At 43.8% G+C, this 19687-nt stretch overlaps 1 protein-coding gene across 3 annotated transcripts in view; it reads right to left on the bottom strand.

Annotated features, from left to right (window-relative positions):
• Positions 1-12346: 12346 nt before the first annotated feature.
• Positions 12347-19687, bottom strand: part of LOC141110922 (sulfotransferase 2B1-like) — a 195319-nt gene continuing 187978 nt past the window's right edge. For all 3 annotated transcript variants that reach the window (XM_073602721.1, XM_073602720.1, XM_073602722.1), the window contains exon 7: positions 12347-12613. In XM_073602721.1, the coding sequence (XP_073458822.1) occupies positions 12498-12613 (116 nt within the window). In that variant the 3' untranslated portion in view covers positions 12347-12497. The remainder of the gene's footprint in view (positions 12614-19687) is intronic.

Raw genomic sequence — 19687 nt, 5'->3', positions numbered from 1 at the left:
AGGTCTTATGTGTTACTTAACAGTCCTTCTTTCTCTTTTCTTCTGCTAGCAACAAGGTAATTTTGTAATCCAAGGGTTAATGATTCCTTAACAAAGTAACCTGATATATAAAGCAAAGTCCTGATGCAGCAGAGCTATAACTAACTTTGTTGCAGTAACTTAGTGTTGAATCTTCTTGACTTTGCTTGTGGGACTACAGGTCCCAGCAACTCTGTCTTATGTAAACTGATGTATGAAAGTGACTTGTGGGCCTTAGCCCTCTCACCCAACCAGGACAATGCTGTCAGGAGACTCCGCTCTGATGTGCAAGGTTCTTCCTCCGGCCGGCTGGCAATGCTGCGATGCTCCGCTCCTGTCCTCAAGACGCTCCAGAACTCCCAGATGACGACAAGCTCCTCTGGCTCCTTCCCAGTCTTGCCCTGTTGTCAGTCCAACTCTGTGTGATGTCACAATGCCGCTGCTCGGATCGCTGTTTCGTGGAGGTAGGCCGCACTGTACTGGAGACCTCACACAGATCCTCCCAGGCTGGCCATGCGTGTCCAAGAGAACTAAGATGGCCACTCCCAGCCCTTTTATAATCTTCCCACAATGCAGTTCTGTTCCCTGGGGTTCATGGGAGTCACTGAGCATTGTGGGTGGGTTAAGTTAATGTCCAGATGTAAACAAACAAAAACTTCCAGGTCAACTTGAAAAGTGAAAAGAAAATAAAGATTCAGTCCTTTTGCACTTTGGCCACTAGATGGCGCCAGAGGATAAGATATAACATTAACATTAAGTTTGATCAAAAATATGTGCCCGTTACACAAGCTACTGAAAAGAATAGATATATCAGTTTATATATATATATATATATATATATATATATATATATATATATATATATATATATATATATATATATATATATATAGTGTATATGTGCTTGTTAGCCTACCTGGATCTAGGCATAAGCTAGAACTGAGAAAAACTTAAAGTGATTATAAACCTCTAAAATGAAAAATGAAAAAAGCTCGCTATCCAAAGCACCTAGTGAGGTTTCTCTTTGCTCTCTCATTCCTCTGCTATCTGCATGAGATACTTCTGACATTCTATGCTGACAGGTCCTATCCTGTGAGAGGCCCTGCCCCACCCTGCACATAGCAAGTGAGTCACAGCCTCAGCTATGCATGTTTCCCTATGAGACTATGATGGGATTGTGTAGAGGGAGGGTGTGTTCTTTCACATCACTCAGGTCTCAGATTACACCCAGCTATGTGCTGTGTGTGTGAAATGTGTGGTGTTAGATCCTGCCCCCCTGCCTTCTGGAGCTGATAAATGCTGTAAATTCCATACTTTGAAAGGCTGTAGAGAAGGGAGGGCCCTAGATAAGCAGGTACAACTTATGTAGAAGGATTTGTTTCATCTTTGTGTATCTGCGATGGCCATCTTTATTTTAGGCAGCTGTGGTAGTGTGGTACCCCACCAGGGTAATAACGCAGGATTCTCAACCAGGCAGGTTGAGTGGCTCCAGGGAATTTGGGAGGAAACTGGCTTTTCAGATTCCTCATTTCTTAGAAAAGTCCACTTTGGGACCTGGAGCCCAGGAATTTCTTAGAGATCTGGGTGGGATGAAATCCCCAGTCCTGGGTCCTGATTTTGCCATCCACCAGCACACTGACTGGTCAGGTGTGTGCTGGGCTATTTGTAGACACCATGGTTATAGGCTCTACCCTCCGAAGGAGTCCAGGCTTGCAAGGGGAAAGCCAGAGAGTGTGCATGTGTGCACTGGAGAAGCCAGAGAGTGCAGGCTGCACTATGAAATCCAGAGACCCCAGCCTGAGGTCACGAACAGGAGTCAGGAGTGCTCCACGTGGGAGTCTGATCAGTGGTGCTACTGCTAAAGAGAGCCAGGTGGCTTTGTATTTTTTTGTTTGCAATGTTGCAAGTGTGAGCCAGGAGGCTGAATATACTGTCATTTAGTGCTGATGGTGAAACCCCCCCTGCGAGGGAAACCCTGTTGGTTTGTTTTTCTGGAACTTTGAATGTTCTTTAAAAAAAGTAGGCCAACAAGCTCTGAAATGGAACTATTTTGTGTGGACTGTTCTCGCTAGCGGGTGCTACACTTGAGCCAAACAACCACCAAATTTACAAGTGGTGGAGGAGTGCTTTGGGCACAATCCGAGATCCCTGCAATCAAGTAAGTTCATCTGTGATATGAACTGTGTGCGTTAGTGCACGAGACTGCACAATCTGGGAGCACAGGTTAAAACCTGCAAGAGAAAAGCAATTTGCTTTAACCACTTCAGCTCCGGAAGATTTAGCTGCTGAATGACCAGAGCATTTTTTGCAATTCAGCACTGCGTTGCTTTAACTGACAATTGCACGGTCGTGCGATGCGTTACCCAAACAAAATTGATGTCCTTTTTTTCCCACAAATAGAGCTTTCCTTTGGTGGTATTTGATCGCCTCTGCGGTTTTTATTTTTTGCGCTATAAACAAAAAAGAGCGACAATTTTGAAAAAAACACAATATTTTGTACTTTTTGCTATAATAAATATCCCCATTTTTTTTGGAAAAAAAGCAAATTTTTTTTCTCAGATTAGGCTGATATGTATTCTTCTACATGTTTTTGGCAATGAAAATCGCAATAAGCATATATTGATTGGTGTGCACAAAAGTTGTAGCGTCTACAAAATAGGGGATAAATTTATAGCATTTTATTATTATTATTTTTTTTTTAACTAGTAATGGCGGCGATCTGTGATTTTTATTGTGACTGCAATGTTTTGGCAGACACATCGGACAATTTTGACACATTTTTGGGACCAGTGGCATTTATACAGCGATCAGTGCGATAAAAATGCATTGATTAGTGTAAAAATGTCTCTGGCAGTGAAGGAGTTAACACTAGGAGGCGATCCAGGGGTTAACTGTGTTCCCTGCTATGTGTTCTAAATGAAGGGGGGATGGGACTAGCTAGGGGAAGAGATAGATCGGTGTTCATACTTTGTATGAACACACGATCAGTCTCTTCTCCCCTCAGAGAACCGGGATCTCTGTGTTTACACACAGAGATCCCGGTTCTCGCCGTGTCACGAGCAATCGCGGGAGCCCGGCAGGCATCGTGCGCGCTCCCCTAGTGGCCACGAATTGAAGCGACGTAACATGGCGGCTATTCGCGCAGCCGAGCCATGTTGCCGCAGTACAACTGCAGCGGCTGGTCAGCAAGCTGTTAAAGAGACAGTGATCCATTTTAGCTGTATGGCGCAAAAGTGCTGTGGAGTGACTGTGAGGATGAATCAAGGGTTTGAGCCTGCTGGCGAGTATTGCAGACTGTTTATTGCTGCACCAACTCCAGTTAAAGGGGAAGTGCATGCTGTTGCCCCTGGCAACGCTGATGCAAGCAGGCCAGCTATCAATACGCAGAGGCCTAAGTTTGAAAGAGGATGCAATTGAGGAAGCCCTGTCAAGGCTCTGAGGCCAGAATGCTGTTTGTGGTGCAGTGAGTGGGGGCATGCTGTCTCCAAGTGCCCTTTGTCACAGCTTTTAGTACAAAATGACATGGCCAGACAAAGGTCTGCAACAATGTTTGAGAAGTCTGATCTGAGTGCCAGGAGTGACCGACAGGCTGACCGGAAGTTGGAGAGGTATGTGGTTGCCCATAGCAACAATGGTGATGTCAAGGCAGCGGACCAGCCTTAAGAAAAGTATTGCCTGCAGAGGATCATGGCAAGGTAAAAGCAACAATGCTCCAAGGAGACCAAAGTCGTGTGTTTGGGAGAGTCAGCAAAGTACAGCTGGGAGAGTGCCATCTCCCTTCGCAATGAGAGATTGAGTGTCAACCGGAAGGAGGAGCTACAGTGGAGATGTGGAGCATCAGCCCACTAAAGATATGTGCAGAAATGTACCATGTCTGGAATGTGGTCAACTGGGGCATGGGATCTTTTCTTGCCCCAGATTGTGGAATATGGCTGGAGCTATTGCTACTGGACAGAAGTCTTTGTCTGCAAGCCCAGATTCTTGTTCAAAAGTGTTTGCGGTCACCTCTGGCAACAGTGAGGAAGTACCTGTTGTGCCTGCAGGGGGTGCTAAGGAGTCAGAAATGGCTACTGCAGTTTCATCTCGTGGCCACCAGGGAGAGTTGGCCAGTGAAAATGTGACAAAGGATAGACAACGTACTCGAGTGAACATGGCAACCCCTGTTACAGTGATGGGTAAGGCTGTTGCTAATAAATGCATGGAAGTGACCCCAAATGGGAGATCCACTGTGTGTGTGGAAAAGGACTTGCCTTGCTGCAGTGCCCTGTCCAGTGGGAAGGCAAGTGTTAAACTTGAAGGTGACAATGTTTAAAACTGCTAATATTGTGTTGGCTAAAGTTGATGGTCTAGTTGCTAATTAGCTAGTGCAGCTCACTAGAGACAACTATGGAGCCGCCCTGATGAATAAGAGGTACCTGAACCCAGTGATAACAAAAATGTTAAATATTAAAACTGAAATGTTTAAAAATACTCATGTTTAATGGGTTAATGCAGCCTGGCAATAACAGACGTGAAGATGTTCATGCATTTACTAAAGTGCCACGAGAGCAAGGTGGTGAAGGTGTGGTATTGCAGCCTGCTATGGTTAAAAATATATTGGCACAGTCTTGTTTGAACAAAAGTGACATGTCCAATATGTCTGTTGCTGGACCTCTGGGACTCCTTGTGCAGTTGAAGTGGTACTGTGTGGTACAGCGCAGAGATATCAGACCGGGCCAGGTGGGCCAAAAGCCTGTTGGCTTTATTAGAAAAGACCTCTGTTGGTAAAAGTGGAGGCAGTGGCGTATTATCCATGGGTGCAGGGTGTTCATTGCACACCGGCCTCCGAGGGGGGGGCACTGTGACCTGACCCACCTTGTACCATGGATGATATGTTCAAGGATGATTGGTGCAGTGGTGGGGGCCCATCCTTTTATCCAGAGACGCTGCATTGAAGGAAGAGGGGACAGGAGAAGTGACAACTCTATCACTGCTCCTGTGGCCGGTGTTCTGTCGAAGTGCCCCCCATCGAATAGTGCCCAGTGTGTACTGCGCATGCACCGTACGGAACAGCACAACAACTGATTTGCCAATCAGCTGGGCTGACGTAACCAGGGTGCATGCGCACATCGTAGGAGGTGTCTCTCGATGGGAGATACCATTTCACAGGCACAATTTAAACCAATATCTACTGCGGGGGGAGACCGTAGTTCTCAGATTGTGCATTGCTGCTGCTGGAGGGCGGCTAGTGGCTGTGTTGAAGAGCTGGTTTTGTCTGTGTTGCAACCCGCCCTTTCAAACCAGCAAAACCGACCGTTAAACACAGAAAACCTGCCCTGCAACACAGACAAAAGTGGACCATCAGCACACTATAAAGCCACCTTGCAACAGCGAGGCACAATGTGAGAGCTACGGTCTCCCCCCGCTGTTTGTATAGGTTTCAATTGTGGCTATGAAATGGTATCTCCCATCGAGAAATACCTCCTACGATGGTCACGTCACTCCAGCTGATCGGCAAATCAGCTTAAGTGTGGCTCCATCCTGTGCATGCGCGGACCCTATTCGATGGGGGGCACTTCTCGACAGAACACCGGCACTCGACTCCTTCCCCATCAGCAGAGCAGCGCAGGGAAGTGTCAGTGAGACATTAATGCATTCCAATTTCAGAATTCCCCACACTGCACATGCACTGAGGGGGAGGCACTGTGCCCCCACACATTGTAAAAGATGGGAAACATTGTTTGGTTCTCTAACTTTGCTATAGGTGCGATCGTCAGCTTTTGTGATGGGGAAGAGATTGGGTGCAGTTCTGCTAGGGGGGCGGTCCCTGTTTCCAGGAGGAGGAGGACTGTCATTGGCCACTGCTAAAGCCAATCACAGTTCTGCTAGCCCGTCCACCATCTGGAGGAAGATGACTTGGTTGGTTGCCACTACCAATCTCAGATAGAAGGGATTTCACTGTGATTTAGAGAAACACAATCAGGTGACAGTTTGTAGAATTACTCTTGAGCTTCTGGGAACTTTGTTGAAATTATTCCTGAACCTTTGTGTCACTTAATACTGAACCCCGGCACTCTGTGTCCCTTTAAGCTACAGCCAGTATTCAGCGCAATTAAAATCTCACCCAGCCACTTTTTCTCAGCTGCGGGGGCCCAACTTATGATCCTGCACACAGGCCCACTGCTTTCAGAAAACTGACCTGAGCTCATCATTGCGCATCCATTCCAGATGCTTGTATGTGACATCTCATACATCTCATACATCACATACAAGCACGTGGGCTGGATGCAAGAGATGGATCAGCGGGGATAAGTGTGCCAGGACAGGTAGATGTGTCTCATCTCTGCTACCTTTCATCACTCTGCATATCACGCATATCATAGATGAGGAGGAGGGTACAGCGGTGAGGAAAATGAGCAGGATGGGTTCAGAGGTGGAACAGAAGAGCAGGAGGGTACAGCGGTGGGGCAGATGAGAAGGGGGTTCAACAGTGGGGCAGAAGAGCAGGGGGGTACAGTGATGGGCCAGATGAGCAGGGGGGTTCAGTGTTGGGGCAGAAAAGCGGGGGGTAGAGCAGTGGGGTAGATGTGAAAGGAGGTGTATTGGTGGGGCAGATGAGCAGGGGGTTACAGTGGTGGGGCATGAGAGCAGGGGGAACAGAGGTGGGGCAGAAGAGCAGGGGGGTACAGAGGTGAGACAGATGTGCAGGAGGTACATTGGTGGGGCAGATGAGAAAGGGGGTTACAGTGGCGTAGCAGATGGGTTCAGTGTTAGGACAGATGAGAAGGTGATTCAGTAGACAGAAGAGCATGGGGATACGGCAGTGGAGCAGATGTGCAGAGAGGTACAGTGGTGGGGCAGATGAGAAAAGGGGTAATTGATGGGGCAGATGAGTAGGGGGTTACAGTGGTGGGGCAGATGTGCAGGAGGTACAGTGGTGGGAGGGATGAGAAGGGGGTTCAGCGGTGGGACAGAAAAGCAGGGGGGGGTACAGTGATGGGGCAGATGAGCAGGGGGGGAGATGTTGGGGCAGAGGAGCAGGGGGTACAGAGGTGGTGCAGATGTGCAGAGGAGTGCAGAGGAAAAAGGAGGTACATCGTGGAACACATGAGCAGGGGGTTACAGTGGTGGGGCAGAAGAGCAGGGGGAACAGAGGTGGGACAGATGTGCAGGAAGTACAGTCGTAGGACAGATGAGAAGGGGGTTGCAGTGGTGGGGCAGATGAGCAGATAAGTTCAGTGTTAGGACAGATGAGAAGATGGTTCAGTGGTGGAGCTCCATGTGCATGGAGGTACAGTAGTGGGGCAGATGAGAAAGGGGGAACATTGGTGGGGCAGATGTACAGGGGGTTACAGTGGTGGGACAGATGAGAAGGGGGGTACAGAGGTGGGGCAGATGTGCAGGGTAGTACAGTGGTGGGGCAGATGTGCAGGGTAGTACAGTGGTTGGGCAGATGTGCAGGGGGTTGCAGTGGTGGGGCAGATGAGAAAGGGGGAACATTGGTGGGGCAGATGTACAGGGGGTTACAGTGGTGGGACAGATGAGCAGGGGGGTACAGAGGTGGGGCAGATGTGCAGGGTAGTACAGTGGTGGGGCAGATGTGCAGGGTAGTACAGTGGTTGGGCAGATGTGCAGGGGGTTGCAGTTTCTTAACCTAGGAGAACCAGTCACCCTCTTCTATGGGGTTGCAGTGGTGGGGCAGATGAGAAAGGGGCTAAATTGGTGGGGCAAATGAGAAAGGGGTACATTGGGTGGTCAGATGTACAGGGGGTTACAGTGGTGGAACAGATGAGCGGGGGGGTACAGAAGTGGGGCAGATGGGTTGCAGTGGGGGGTTGCAGTGGTGGGGCAGATGAGAAAGGGGCTAGATTGGTGGGGCAGATGAGAAAGGGGCTAGATTGGTGGGGCAGATGAGCAGGATGGTACAGTGGTGGGGCAGATGTACAGGAGTTTACAGTGGTGGGGCAGATGAGCAGGGGGGTTACAGTGGTGGAGCAGATGAGCAGGGGGGTTACAGTGGTTGGGCAGATGATCAGGGGGGTACAGTGGTGGTGCAGATGTACAGTGGTGGGGCAGATGTGCAGGGGGTTACAGTGGTGGGGCAGATGTGCAAAGGGTTACAGTGGTGGGGCAGATGAGCAGGGGGTTACAGTGGTGGGGCAGATGTGCAGGGGGTTACAGTGGTGGGGCAGATGTGCAGGGTAGTACAGTGGTGAAACAGATTTGCAGTGTCCCACTATATTTCTAACCATTCAAAAACATTTTCTAACCATTTCTAACCATTCAAAAACATTTAGTAGACTCTTTCTCTTTAGTAAACCTGCAGTGCACAGGTCAGCACAGGATTACAGCACAGCATTGCACAGTCTGGATAGCACAACAGGTCGGGACTCACAGGAGGAGAAAAAGTGGTCTGTTATCTGTCATCTGTTATCTTCAGTCTGCCTGAGGAAAGAGGATAGCTCCGATGTCTGCTGGGCAGAAAGCCGTGATCAGCGCAGGGCTGGTGCAAGGATTTTTGACACTGTGACAGACTCACCCGGGACAGAGGCTTTTGGAGGCATTGGTGGCAGCAGTGGGACGCTTCCTGCAGTCTGGGACATCCAAACTTCCACCCGGATCCAAGGTCCGGATAGCAGAAGAGGATAGAAGAGGTACAGATTCCAGCCGCCATGGAAGAGGAATTCAGAAGGAGGTTGCGAGAGATACAGATACAGCAGAGGACCAGTATCAGAGCAGGTCCTGCTGGGATGGTTTGATTCCATCCGCTGCGAACTCTGGAAGGAAGCGCTAGCCTGTGAGCAGCGACACCAGGGAAAAGTTCTCCCCTCCATCCAGGAAAGGTACTGGTCGCAGTATGGATTGCGGGTGCTGTTTTTGGGAGAAAAACCGCACAAGGAGCAGACAGCTGAATTAAGCAGGCTGGTCTGGGCAGAGATGCGGCTGGATGAGAGCTACAGAGCCCTCCGGGGGCATGTATCTCAAGCATGCCCTTGGATAGTGGATGACAGCCCAACGGAAGGCTTTGGCTACAGCTAGGCATGTGCATTTCGTTACGTTCCGAATCGAAATTCGGACGAATTTTTAATTATTCGGAAATTCGGATGCATCCGAATTTCCGAATTACAAAAATAAAGAATTTAAACGAATCCGAAAAAAAACGAACGAATTCGAAAACCTATTCGAATCGAATTCGAAAAAAATAGAAAACGTTTTTCTAAAAAAAACAATAAGATAGAATATAAAATAATAAAGCAATAGAATATATATATATATATATATATATATATATATATATATATATATATATATATATATATATATATATATATATATATATTACTCTCTTCTATTTTTTTTTTATGCTTTTCTTTTCTATTATTTTATATTCTATAATAGTCTTTTCAATTCAAATTCAAAGATGATGGCTTCTAAAATTAGAATTTCCTATAGAATGAATTCGAATTTGAATAGAAAAGATTAGAAAAGAAAATAATAGAAATAGAATAGACTAGAAAAACAATAGAACAGAAGAGAATAAAATATAATATATATATATTATATTTTTTTCTATTCTGTTTCATTGTTTTTCTATGCTATTCTTTTTTATTCTATTCTAAACTTCTCTATTCGAATTTGAATTAATTCTATACGAAATTCGAATTTCGGAACATGGCTTCTGAAGTTTGAATTTCGTATAGAATGAATTTGAATTTGAATAGAAAAGATTAGAACAGAAAATAATAGAAAAGAATAGACTAGAAAAACAATAGAACAGAATAGAAGAAAAAATATAATATATATATATTATATTTTCTTCTATTCTGTTCTATTGTTTTTCTAGTCTATTCTTGTCTATTATTTTCTATTCTATTCTAATCTTTTATATTCAAATTTGATTTCGATCTATATGAAATTCGAATTTTGGAAGATGTTTTAATAATATAATATAATTTTATATATATATATATATATGTGTGTGTGTGTGTGTGTGTGTGTGTGTGTGTATATATATTTTTTTCTATTCTGTTTCATTGTTTTTCTATGATATTCTTTTCTATTCTATTCTAAACTTTTCTATTCGAATTTGAATTCATTCTATACGAAATTCGAATTTCGGAAGATGGCTTCTGAAAGTGGAATTTCGTATAGAATGAATTTGAATTTGAATAGAAAAGATTAGAATAGAAAATAATAGACTAGACAAACAATAGAACAGAACAGAATAAAATATAATACATATATTTTATTCTATTCTGTTCTATTGTTTTTCTAGTCTTTTCTCTTCCACTCTATTCTAATCTTTTCTATTCAAATTCTAATTCATTTTATAAGAAATTCAAATTTTGGAAGATGGTTTTATATTTTATATATTATATTTTATTATATATATATATATATATATATATATATATATATATATATATATATATATATATATATATATGTATATCTATGCTGGTCTATTTTTTTTCTATTCTTTTCTAATATTTTCTATTTTATTCTAATCTTTTCTATTTGAATGCAAATTCATTCTATACGAAATTTGAATTTCTGAAAATGGTTATACAGAAACAGAATGAAATAGAATGAAATCGAATTCTAATAGAAAAGACTAGAACAGAAAAACAATAGAACAGAATAGAAAAAAAATTATATATATGTATATGTATATGTATATGTGTGTGTGTGGAGAAGGTGGCGATCACTTCCAAGCAGCAGATACAGGGGGAGAAGAGGTGTTCATTGTCCCTCCTCAACAGTTGGCCAGGGTGGAGAAAGCGGTCTTTCCTCCCCAGCAAAGATCCGTGCACCTGGGAGACAGTACCACAGACATGTCGTCCCAGCAGCCAGATGAGGGAATGGAAAAGGAAGCAGCCAACTCACCTCCCCAATGGCAGCTACACAGTTTGGGAGTGGAGAAATCCAGCCTCCTGCCCCAAAAGTTATCCGAAGCGGATGATGCGGAGTCCCCAGCAGAAGTGCTGGCAACAGGGCAGGGTGCTACCAAACTCTGCCCACCACCGGCAACAACTGTGGAGTTCCAGGGAGCTGGGGCAGTTGGCCCATCTCCCCAGCAACAAGCGGATGTAGTGAAGCTTCTATTCCCAGCTGAATTGCTGGCAACAGGGCAGAGTGCGGCTGGCCTCTGCCTAGCACCTACAGTTTCTTCTCAGCTTCAGGGAACTGGGGCAGTGGGCCCCTCTGCCCAGCAACAGGCCAAGCCATGGAATGGTAAACACCACCTAGCTGAAGCGCTGACAGCCCGACAGAGTCAATGACCTCTGCCCCTCACATACTGAGGTCAACTATTCCTTGCAGCCAAGGAGATCATGCGGACAAACTATGTGAGTTCACTCTGCCTGACTAATGCATGTCCAGACCAGGTAGAGGTCTGGGACCTTGTTAGTCAACTTTAATGTAACAAAATGTCCCACACTCCGCTTGAATGCTTTCGTCATATGCCACTTCCTCCCAGTCTGAATATAGATATCAGATATTCCAACCGCTCACAAGCACAAAACAAGACAATACTTGTTTAGCTACTTGTTTAGATACTTGCTCAGCTAACAGGCGCTGAGCCTCTCTCAATGCTCTCATTTTAACCGAGCCCCACCCCCTCCGCTGTACTCACACACAGGCCGCACCAGAGGGACAGGCTGAAACAAAGGAGGATTGGCGACACCTGCAGCGGATGTGTTCCTGGGACAGCCGGCACTGAACGGGGCGAGCGATCAGGAGAGGAGAGCCGAGCTCACACACGCCTGGAGCTGCACCGGGACAAAGGCGTGGCTGAGCCCTAGCTGGTAGTGCACCCTAGGTGGCTGCCTAGTGGTAGCGTCCGCCCTGCATCTGGGCTGCAGTCTACTGCCATCTGCCTGCTCTGCCCACCTGTAAGGGAGCTCTCACTTCCCTATCCAGCCTGTCAGGGATCTGTGCCCGGGAGATTATTTGTGTCCTTTCCGGCAAAGGGCGGGGAAGCCTGCAGGAGGTATGGGCATGTTCTCAGCTCTGCTTTTGGACAGACTTTAGCATCACAGAGGCTGAGACAAAGGGTGCAGCTCCAGTGTTTTGGCACCCCCCACACTTCGCCCAGGGCAGTGGCCCCTCCCGCACCCCCCCCCCCATACCGGCTCTGCCTACCTGTATAGCATAAGCCACAGGGATACATGGGACATGTTTTATTATAGGCAGGTGCATGATGGACATTTCTGTAGTTATGAAGAACTAGAAATGGGACGAACAAACGAATAGCCACAGCAACACACACAAAGAGGGACATTTTCACTGTAAGAAGAGCTTATATTACAAAATAACTACAGTGTTTTGCTGTGGTGAAAGATGATCTTTATTTATAATAAATCTTAGCACCGACTTTAGATCTTCTTTAATTACAAGGAAAACATATATTGACAAATTCAACAACTTTTAACATTTGTAAGTAAAGTATGTCTAACAGCTTTAGTTGTTACAATCATTTACATTTGCCAGTGACTTAATCAGAATTGTTCCCAGAAAAAAGACATGTTGAGGTCTTTCATTTTCTCCTGATAAATTTTATCGAAATACTCACTCTGGGCCACTGTAAAATGGTTTTTCCAGTCTCCAGAGACTCCTGTAAGAAGCACAGCAATGATATGAGTACAGTAAACCATGAATGTCTCTAAACATAGCTAAAACCTGAAGTGGTATATCAGGCTTAACAAATTTGACCCCCACTGGAGATCCTGCCTTATATTAGAATGTTAGGGTCCCTGTCACTCCATCTCCTAAAGCCCCATTCATACCTGACCATTTTGTAGCTCAAAGCTCCAAAATGCTGGATGAGAAAAAACTCTATTCTCTGTGGAGATGGTTCACATATCTACTCCAAGTCACCTAAAGCTAAACGCCTGAAGCTCAAAAAAGTTTGGCACTTTTTTGTAGCTTTATCAGATTGATCAGATTGATTGACAGATTGATCACCCGACGACATCCTAACGATGAGACATCCCTAGCAGCAAGGAATCTGAGTAATCCCTGCTAATAACAGAATGTAAACAAAAAAAAAGCAGAGTAGACCCCCCCCCAATCCATACCAGGCCATTTGGGTCTGGTAAGGATTTTGAATGGGACCCCATAAAACGTTGCTTCGCCCAGCCGTGCCATTCTTCCGCAGTAAAACTGCGGCGGCTGGTCAGCAAGTGGTTAAGGGAAAACCGCACCAAGAAAAATGGCGTGGGGGCCCCCCCCCTCCAAAATCCATATCAGACAGTTATCCAAATATGCAGCCCGGCAGACCAGGAAAGCCCCCCCCCATACCATACCAGGTCACATATGCCCTCAACATGGGGGGACATGTTGACAAGGGCCTCTTCCACATAACTCTGGCCCGGTCTTTGTAGATGTGCAAGGACTAGCTTATTGGAATCTGGAAGCCCCCTTTAAGAAGGAGGTCCCCAGATCCTGGGTCAGGGATGACTCCACCCCATTGTTTACTTAGCAACGGGGGGAAGTGGGGCTGTCAATTGGTGAGTGACAAGCAAAGGGACCAGTCGTGTTCAGTGGACAGCTGGTTGCTCTTTTTCGTGCGGGTTGGGTACCGATACTTCCGGTCAAGTACTCACAGTCACCGATACCGAGTACCAATACCTACACATACACTGATACATACAAAATGAATGGGCTCAAGTTGCATTGCAAAGAATTACATAAGATTTGTACAGGAATGCAGTGTGATTCCTATCCAAATCGCATGCGGTTTCCTGCACCGCACTGAAGTGACTAAGACAAGCGGTGGAAACCGCATGCGATTCGGACAGGAAGTGCACCGTATTCCTGTTCAAATTGCATGTGATTCTTTGCAGTGCAATTTGAGCCCATTCAAAGCGTTACTAGACCTACTGATTACCTACAATACAGACCTGATCACAGATGTGGAAAAAATGGGCAATTTAGGAAACACAGGTCAATTAGCTTCAGTATAAATCACACAAATAGGAAACATAAGGGGAATACAAAGACACTGAATTTCAAAAGAGCCAACTTCCCTAAATTACGAACCTTGATAGAAGAAACAAATTGGGATAAAGGGGGTCATTTACTATAACTCCAGGAAGTACTGGGCACTATGGCAAATAATAGAGCCCATTTTAGCCAAATGGAAACAAAACGGCGAATTTGCGCATGAAAATCAACGATATAAGTGGAGAACAAACGTTTGTAAATTCTAAATTGCTGCTAATTAGCGCTTCCGCGTTTATACAAATGCCAATTCTTATCAAGTTGTTATATAGCACTGTACTGTAGCCATGATCCATGTATGTGAAAGAAACATTTTTATCAGAGATGTGCTCTAGTTCCCGTGCATCTATTGGTTTATATTGCAATTAGTATTCCTAGTTTTTTTTTCCTTCTTTTGCTAAGAAATGCAGTTCTGAATGATTATTACATAGTAATGTCTGCTATTCTGTAAAGTTACATGTATTAATCATTTAGGTTACCTATTTGTTGTATGTTGTTTTTTTCATGTTTTTGATTTATTATTTATTAATTTAGTTGACTATAAAGCAGTAATTATTTATGTTCATTCTTTAATAATACTACACTATTATGCAGGTCTTGTACTTAGCACAATGGCTTAGTGGTCTGCTTGGATATCTCCACACCACTCATGGTATGAGTTCAAACAACAGCCAACCTACCATCCACCAGCTGTGTTTATTTTTTCAGTGCACAAGTGAATTAAAATAAACAAACAAAGAAATGTAAACTGCCCTTTAGCTAGTGTGTGGTGTTTGGAATGTCACATCATAATATAATTGAATACTTACATATCATTGCATGCATTTAAAGAGTTAATACAATAAAAACTTTCACATTAAACTGCATTGGCTACTTGGCAATCACCTATTTTCAGTAAATATATATATGCGTATATTTGTGTTGCTTTGGCTAATTGGCTAACTGGCATTCTCCTCCTTTTCCCACCAATGCAATCTTTTAGGATTTTTCTGTGGGATTTGAACCCATGAGTCTTTCAATACCTGAATGTTTGAAGGTAGAGGTGCTAACTGCTAGCCTATAGGGCTGAGCACAATTATATATCCAAAATACTTTTACTAGTGTTTGATGTGTTATATACTATACAATAAAGTTTATCAAATGTAAACTGCTTGTTAGCTAGTGTGTGGTGTTTGGAGATTCACACCATAATATTAGTGAATACTTACATACCATTGCAAGCATTTGAAGAGTTAATACAATAATATCAACCACATTAAAGTGTATTGGCTACTTGGCATTCACTGTATGCTGCTTTGGCTAATTGGCTAACTGGCTAACAGTAATTCTCCTTTTCTCCACCAATAGTAATCTTTTAGGATTTTTACCCATGAGTCTTTCAATACCTGAATTTTTGAAGGTAGTGGTGCTAACTGCTAGCCTATTGGGCTGAGCACAATTATATATACAAAATACTTTTACTAGTGTTTGATGGTTTATATACCATACAATAAAGTTTATCATATGTAAACTGCTTGTTAGCTAGTGTATGGTGTTTTGGAGATTCACACCATAATATTAGTGAAGACTTATTTATTTTTATTTAAGGTACTTCTATAGTGCCGTCAATTTACGCAGTGCTTTACATATACATTATACACTAGTATGGGCCCCTACCCTCAAGGAGCTTACAATCTAAGGTCCCTAACTCACATTCATATACTAGGGCCAATTTAGACAGAAGCCAATTAACCTACCAGCATGTCTTTGGAGTGTGGGAGGAAACCTGAGTACCCGGAGGAAACCCACGCAGGCACAGGGAGAACATGCAAACTCCAGGCAGGTAGTCTTGTGGTGTGGTTGGGAATACGAACCAGCGACCCTTTTTACTGCTAGGTAGGGATGAGCAGACCCCTCCCCCCTGTTCGGTTCGCACCAGAACATGTGAACAGGAAAAAAGTTTGTTCGAGCACGCGAACACCGTTAAAGTCTATGGGGGTCATTTACTATAGCGCCAGGAAGTACTGGGCACTATGGCAAATAATAGCTCCCATTTTAGCCAAATAAAATTTCAACAGGCGAACGTGCGAATGAAAAACTAGCGCTATTAGTGAGAAACACATGTTAGTAAATTCTAAGCTGGCGCTAATTAACGCTTCCGCGTATATGCAAATGCCAATTCCTACCAAGTTGTTATATAGTACTGCACTGTAATCATGATCCATGTATGTGAAAGAAACATTTTTATATGAGATGTGCTCTACCTCGTGTGCATCTATTGATGTATGTTGCAATTAGTATTCCTAGTTTTTTCCTTCTTTTGCTAACTAATGCAGTTATGAATGATTATTACATAGTAATGTCTGCTATTCTGTAAAGTTACATGTATTAAACATTTAGGTTACCTATTTGTTGTATGTTGTTTTTTATTTTTTAATTTAGGTGACTATAAAGCGGTAAATATTTATATTCATTCTTTAATCATACCACACTATTATGCAGGTCTCATACTTAGCACAATGGCATAGTAGTCTGCTCAGATGTCTCCACAGCACTCATGGTACAAGTTCAAATACCAGCCAACCTACCATCCCCCAGCTGTGTTTATTTTTTCAGTGCACAAGCGAATTAAAATGAACAAACAAAAAAATGTAATCTGCCCATTAGTTAGTGTGTGGTGTTTGGAATTTCACACCATAATAGTATTGAATACTTACATATCATTGCATGCATTTGAAGAGTTAATATAATAGAATCAGCCAAATTTAAAGTGCATTGGCTAATTGGCATTCACCTATTTTCAGCATATGCTACTTTGGCTAATTGGCTAATAGTCATTTGCTTTTTTTTTCACCAATTCAATCTTTTAGTACTTCTCTGTGGGATTTGAACCCATGAGTTCTTCAAGGTAGAAGGGCTGACCGCTAGCCTATTGGGTGTAGCACAGTCATACATAGAAAATACATAGAAAATACATTCACTAGTGTTTGATGTTTCTTCTCCCCGAGCTGTCTCTCCTGCTGCCACCATCTTCTCCCGCTGATGTGTTCTTCAGCGCAGCCGGTTACCCACTAATAAAAAAAAAAGCCGCTCTTCTTGTGGCGGTCTTCTGTGGCCATCCGATAATGTCACCCGGAGAGTCCGCTCCATGGCTATGTAAGAGATGCCACACAGCGGGTGACAACACAGCGGAGGAAGACCACTATGGAAGAAGAGCAGCTTTTTTTTTATTAGCGGGTAACCAGCGGTGCGGAAGAACACAGCAGATGGCGGCGGCAGGAGAGACGGCTCTGGGAGAATACAGCTCGGGGAGAAGATGGAGGAGGGAGAGACAGCGTCTGGAGAAGATGGCTAGGGAAGAAGACAGCTCGGAGCTATTCTACAATAAAGGACTTGTCAAAAACCGGCTATTAATTTTTTTACATTTCACTGCTTTTTTTAGTGAATGGGTAGGGGTAAAATGTACCCCATACCTATTTACATAGGGGGCAGGATCTGGGAGCCCCCTTGTTAAAGGGGGCTTCCAGATTCTGATAAACCCCCTGCCTGCAGACCGACAACCACCGACCAGTGTTGTCGGGAAGAGGCCCTTGTCCCCATCAACATGGGGAAAAGGTGCTTTGGGGCATGTGGCCTGGTAAGGTTCAGAAGGGGAGGGTGCTCACTCGTCCCCCCCTATCCTGACCTCCAGGCTGCATGCTCGCATAAGGGTCTGGTATGGATTTTGGGGGCCCCATATCAAATTTATTTTACATTTTGGTGTGGGGTTCCCCTTAAAGTCCATACCGAAGGGCCTGGTATGTACTGGCGGGACCCTACGACATTTTTTTCCTTGAATTTTGGAATTCCATACCATATTATTGAATAAGTACATACCATTGCATGCATTTGAAGAGTTAAAATATGGAATAAAGCAAGCTGATGTGCTTTGGCTAATTATGCTTCTGAGTACAATGCACACTTCTAGGAGGTGATGCTGTCAGTGGGATTTGAATTCATGGCTTGAACTTTTGGGGGCAGCAGGGTATACCGCTATGCTACAGAGCTGAGCACTTACCTACAGAGAAAATACATTTACTAATGATTGATTCAATACAATAATGTTTTGCATTGCAGGCATTAATATTATAGTAACAACCATGCTCGTGCCGATGTGGCATTGGCTAATAGGCATTTGCCTCTTTTCAGCATATGCTGCTGAGTACAATGCAAGCTTTCAGTAGGTGATACCATCTGTGTGATTTTCAGCCATTTGAGCACAATTATATCGAGAACATATGTTTACTAGTGTTTGATGGTGGGACTACTTTATATTCTAGGTATAAAATAGTACTCAGCACAGTGACTAAGGCTCCATTCACACTAGCGCGTTTTTTGATGCATTTTGCATTTTGCAGAAATGCACTGGAATTTTTTAACATGGGTTCCTATGGAACATGTTCACATCAATGCCTTTTTGTTTCTCTGCATTCTTGGAAAGGGTCGGGGACTTTTTTTCATGCAAAAAGCAGCGTTTTGCATGTAATGGATTTCAATGGACAAGCATCAAAAACGCAAGTGCACCGTTTTTGCAGCGTTTTTGATGCGTTTTTGATGCGTTTTTGCCGTGTTTTTTTTTTTTTTTTTTTTTTTTACATTTTTTTTTAGACTGTAAAAAAAAAACTGTAAAAAAAAAAAAAAAAACGCAAAACGCAAATCGCGGCAAAAACGCCGCAAAAACGCTGCTCAAAAACGTAGCAAGCATGAAAAAAAAACCTCCAAAAACGCCCAAAAGCAACATGCATAGGTGTGAATCGAGCCTTAGGCACCTTTCACACTTGTGCGACCTGAAAGTTGCGAGATTTTAATGCGACTTTAAGCAATGCCTGTGTAATCTTGAGGTCTATGGACGCAGGAGTCGCAGGGAAAGACACGCAACTTTCCCATGATTTTGCATCAGCAATTTTGCCGCAATTCCAGGGAATGCCTGTGTAAACTTGAGGTCTATGGACCTCAACTCGCATCAAAGTCAGACCAAAGTAGTACAGGGACTACGTTGAAGTCAGTGTTACTTGAAGTCGCACAGATATGAATGGTACACATTAAAAATCATGGCATATGACTTGTCATACGACTCTGATGTCCAAAGTCGCACAAGTGTGACTCAGCCCGACTTTGTCAGCGATTTCAGAGACATCAGTGCACTTTCCTGCACAGATGTCTAGTGAAATCACATAGGTCCCAACTGTTCTCCTACTTTTGCTAATAGGTGTCCCTTATACTCATCTTAAAAAGTTGGGAGGTAAGAAATTGCCCCCTGAAGTCGCCCAAAGTAGTGCAGGAACTACTTTTGGGAATCGTTGTGGCGTCGCACCAATTCGGACAGTTCCATTGCCATCAATAGGCGCCGATTTGGCCTACAATTTGACATGTCAATTCAGACCTATGTGAACATGGGTGAAGTTGCATAGATATTAGAGCTGCATGGTTCTGGCCAAAATGAGAATCACAATTTTTTTGCTTAGAATAAAAAGATCACGATTCTCGCGACGTAAAATCTTTCACATTATCCCACAAAAAATTGGGCTAACTTTTCTTTTTTTTTTTTTTTAATTCATTAAAGTACTTTTTTCCAAAAAAAAAATTGCATTTGAAAGGCGCAAATACAGTGTGACATAAAATATTGTAACAACCACCATTTTATTCTCTAGGGTCTCTACTAAAAAAA

This window comes from Aquarana catesbeiana, linkage group LG10 (genome assembly GCF_042186555.1).
Source record: "Aquarana catesbeiana isolate 2022-GZ linkage group LG10, ASM4218655v1, whole genome shotgun sequence".
Classification (NCBI taxonomy): Eukaryota; Metazoa; Chordata; class Amphibia; order Anura; family Ranidae; genus Aquarana; species Aquarana catesbeiana.
Note: the sequence above shows the minus strand (reverse complement) of the source record. Positions and strands in the feature narration are given on the sequence as shown.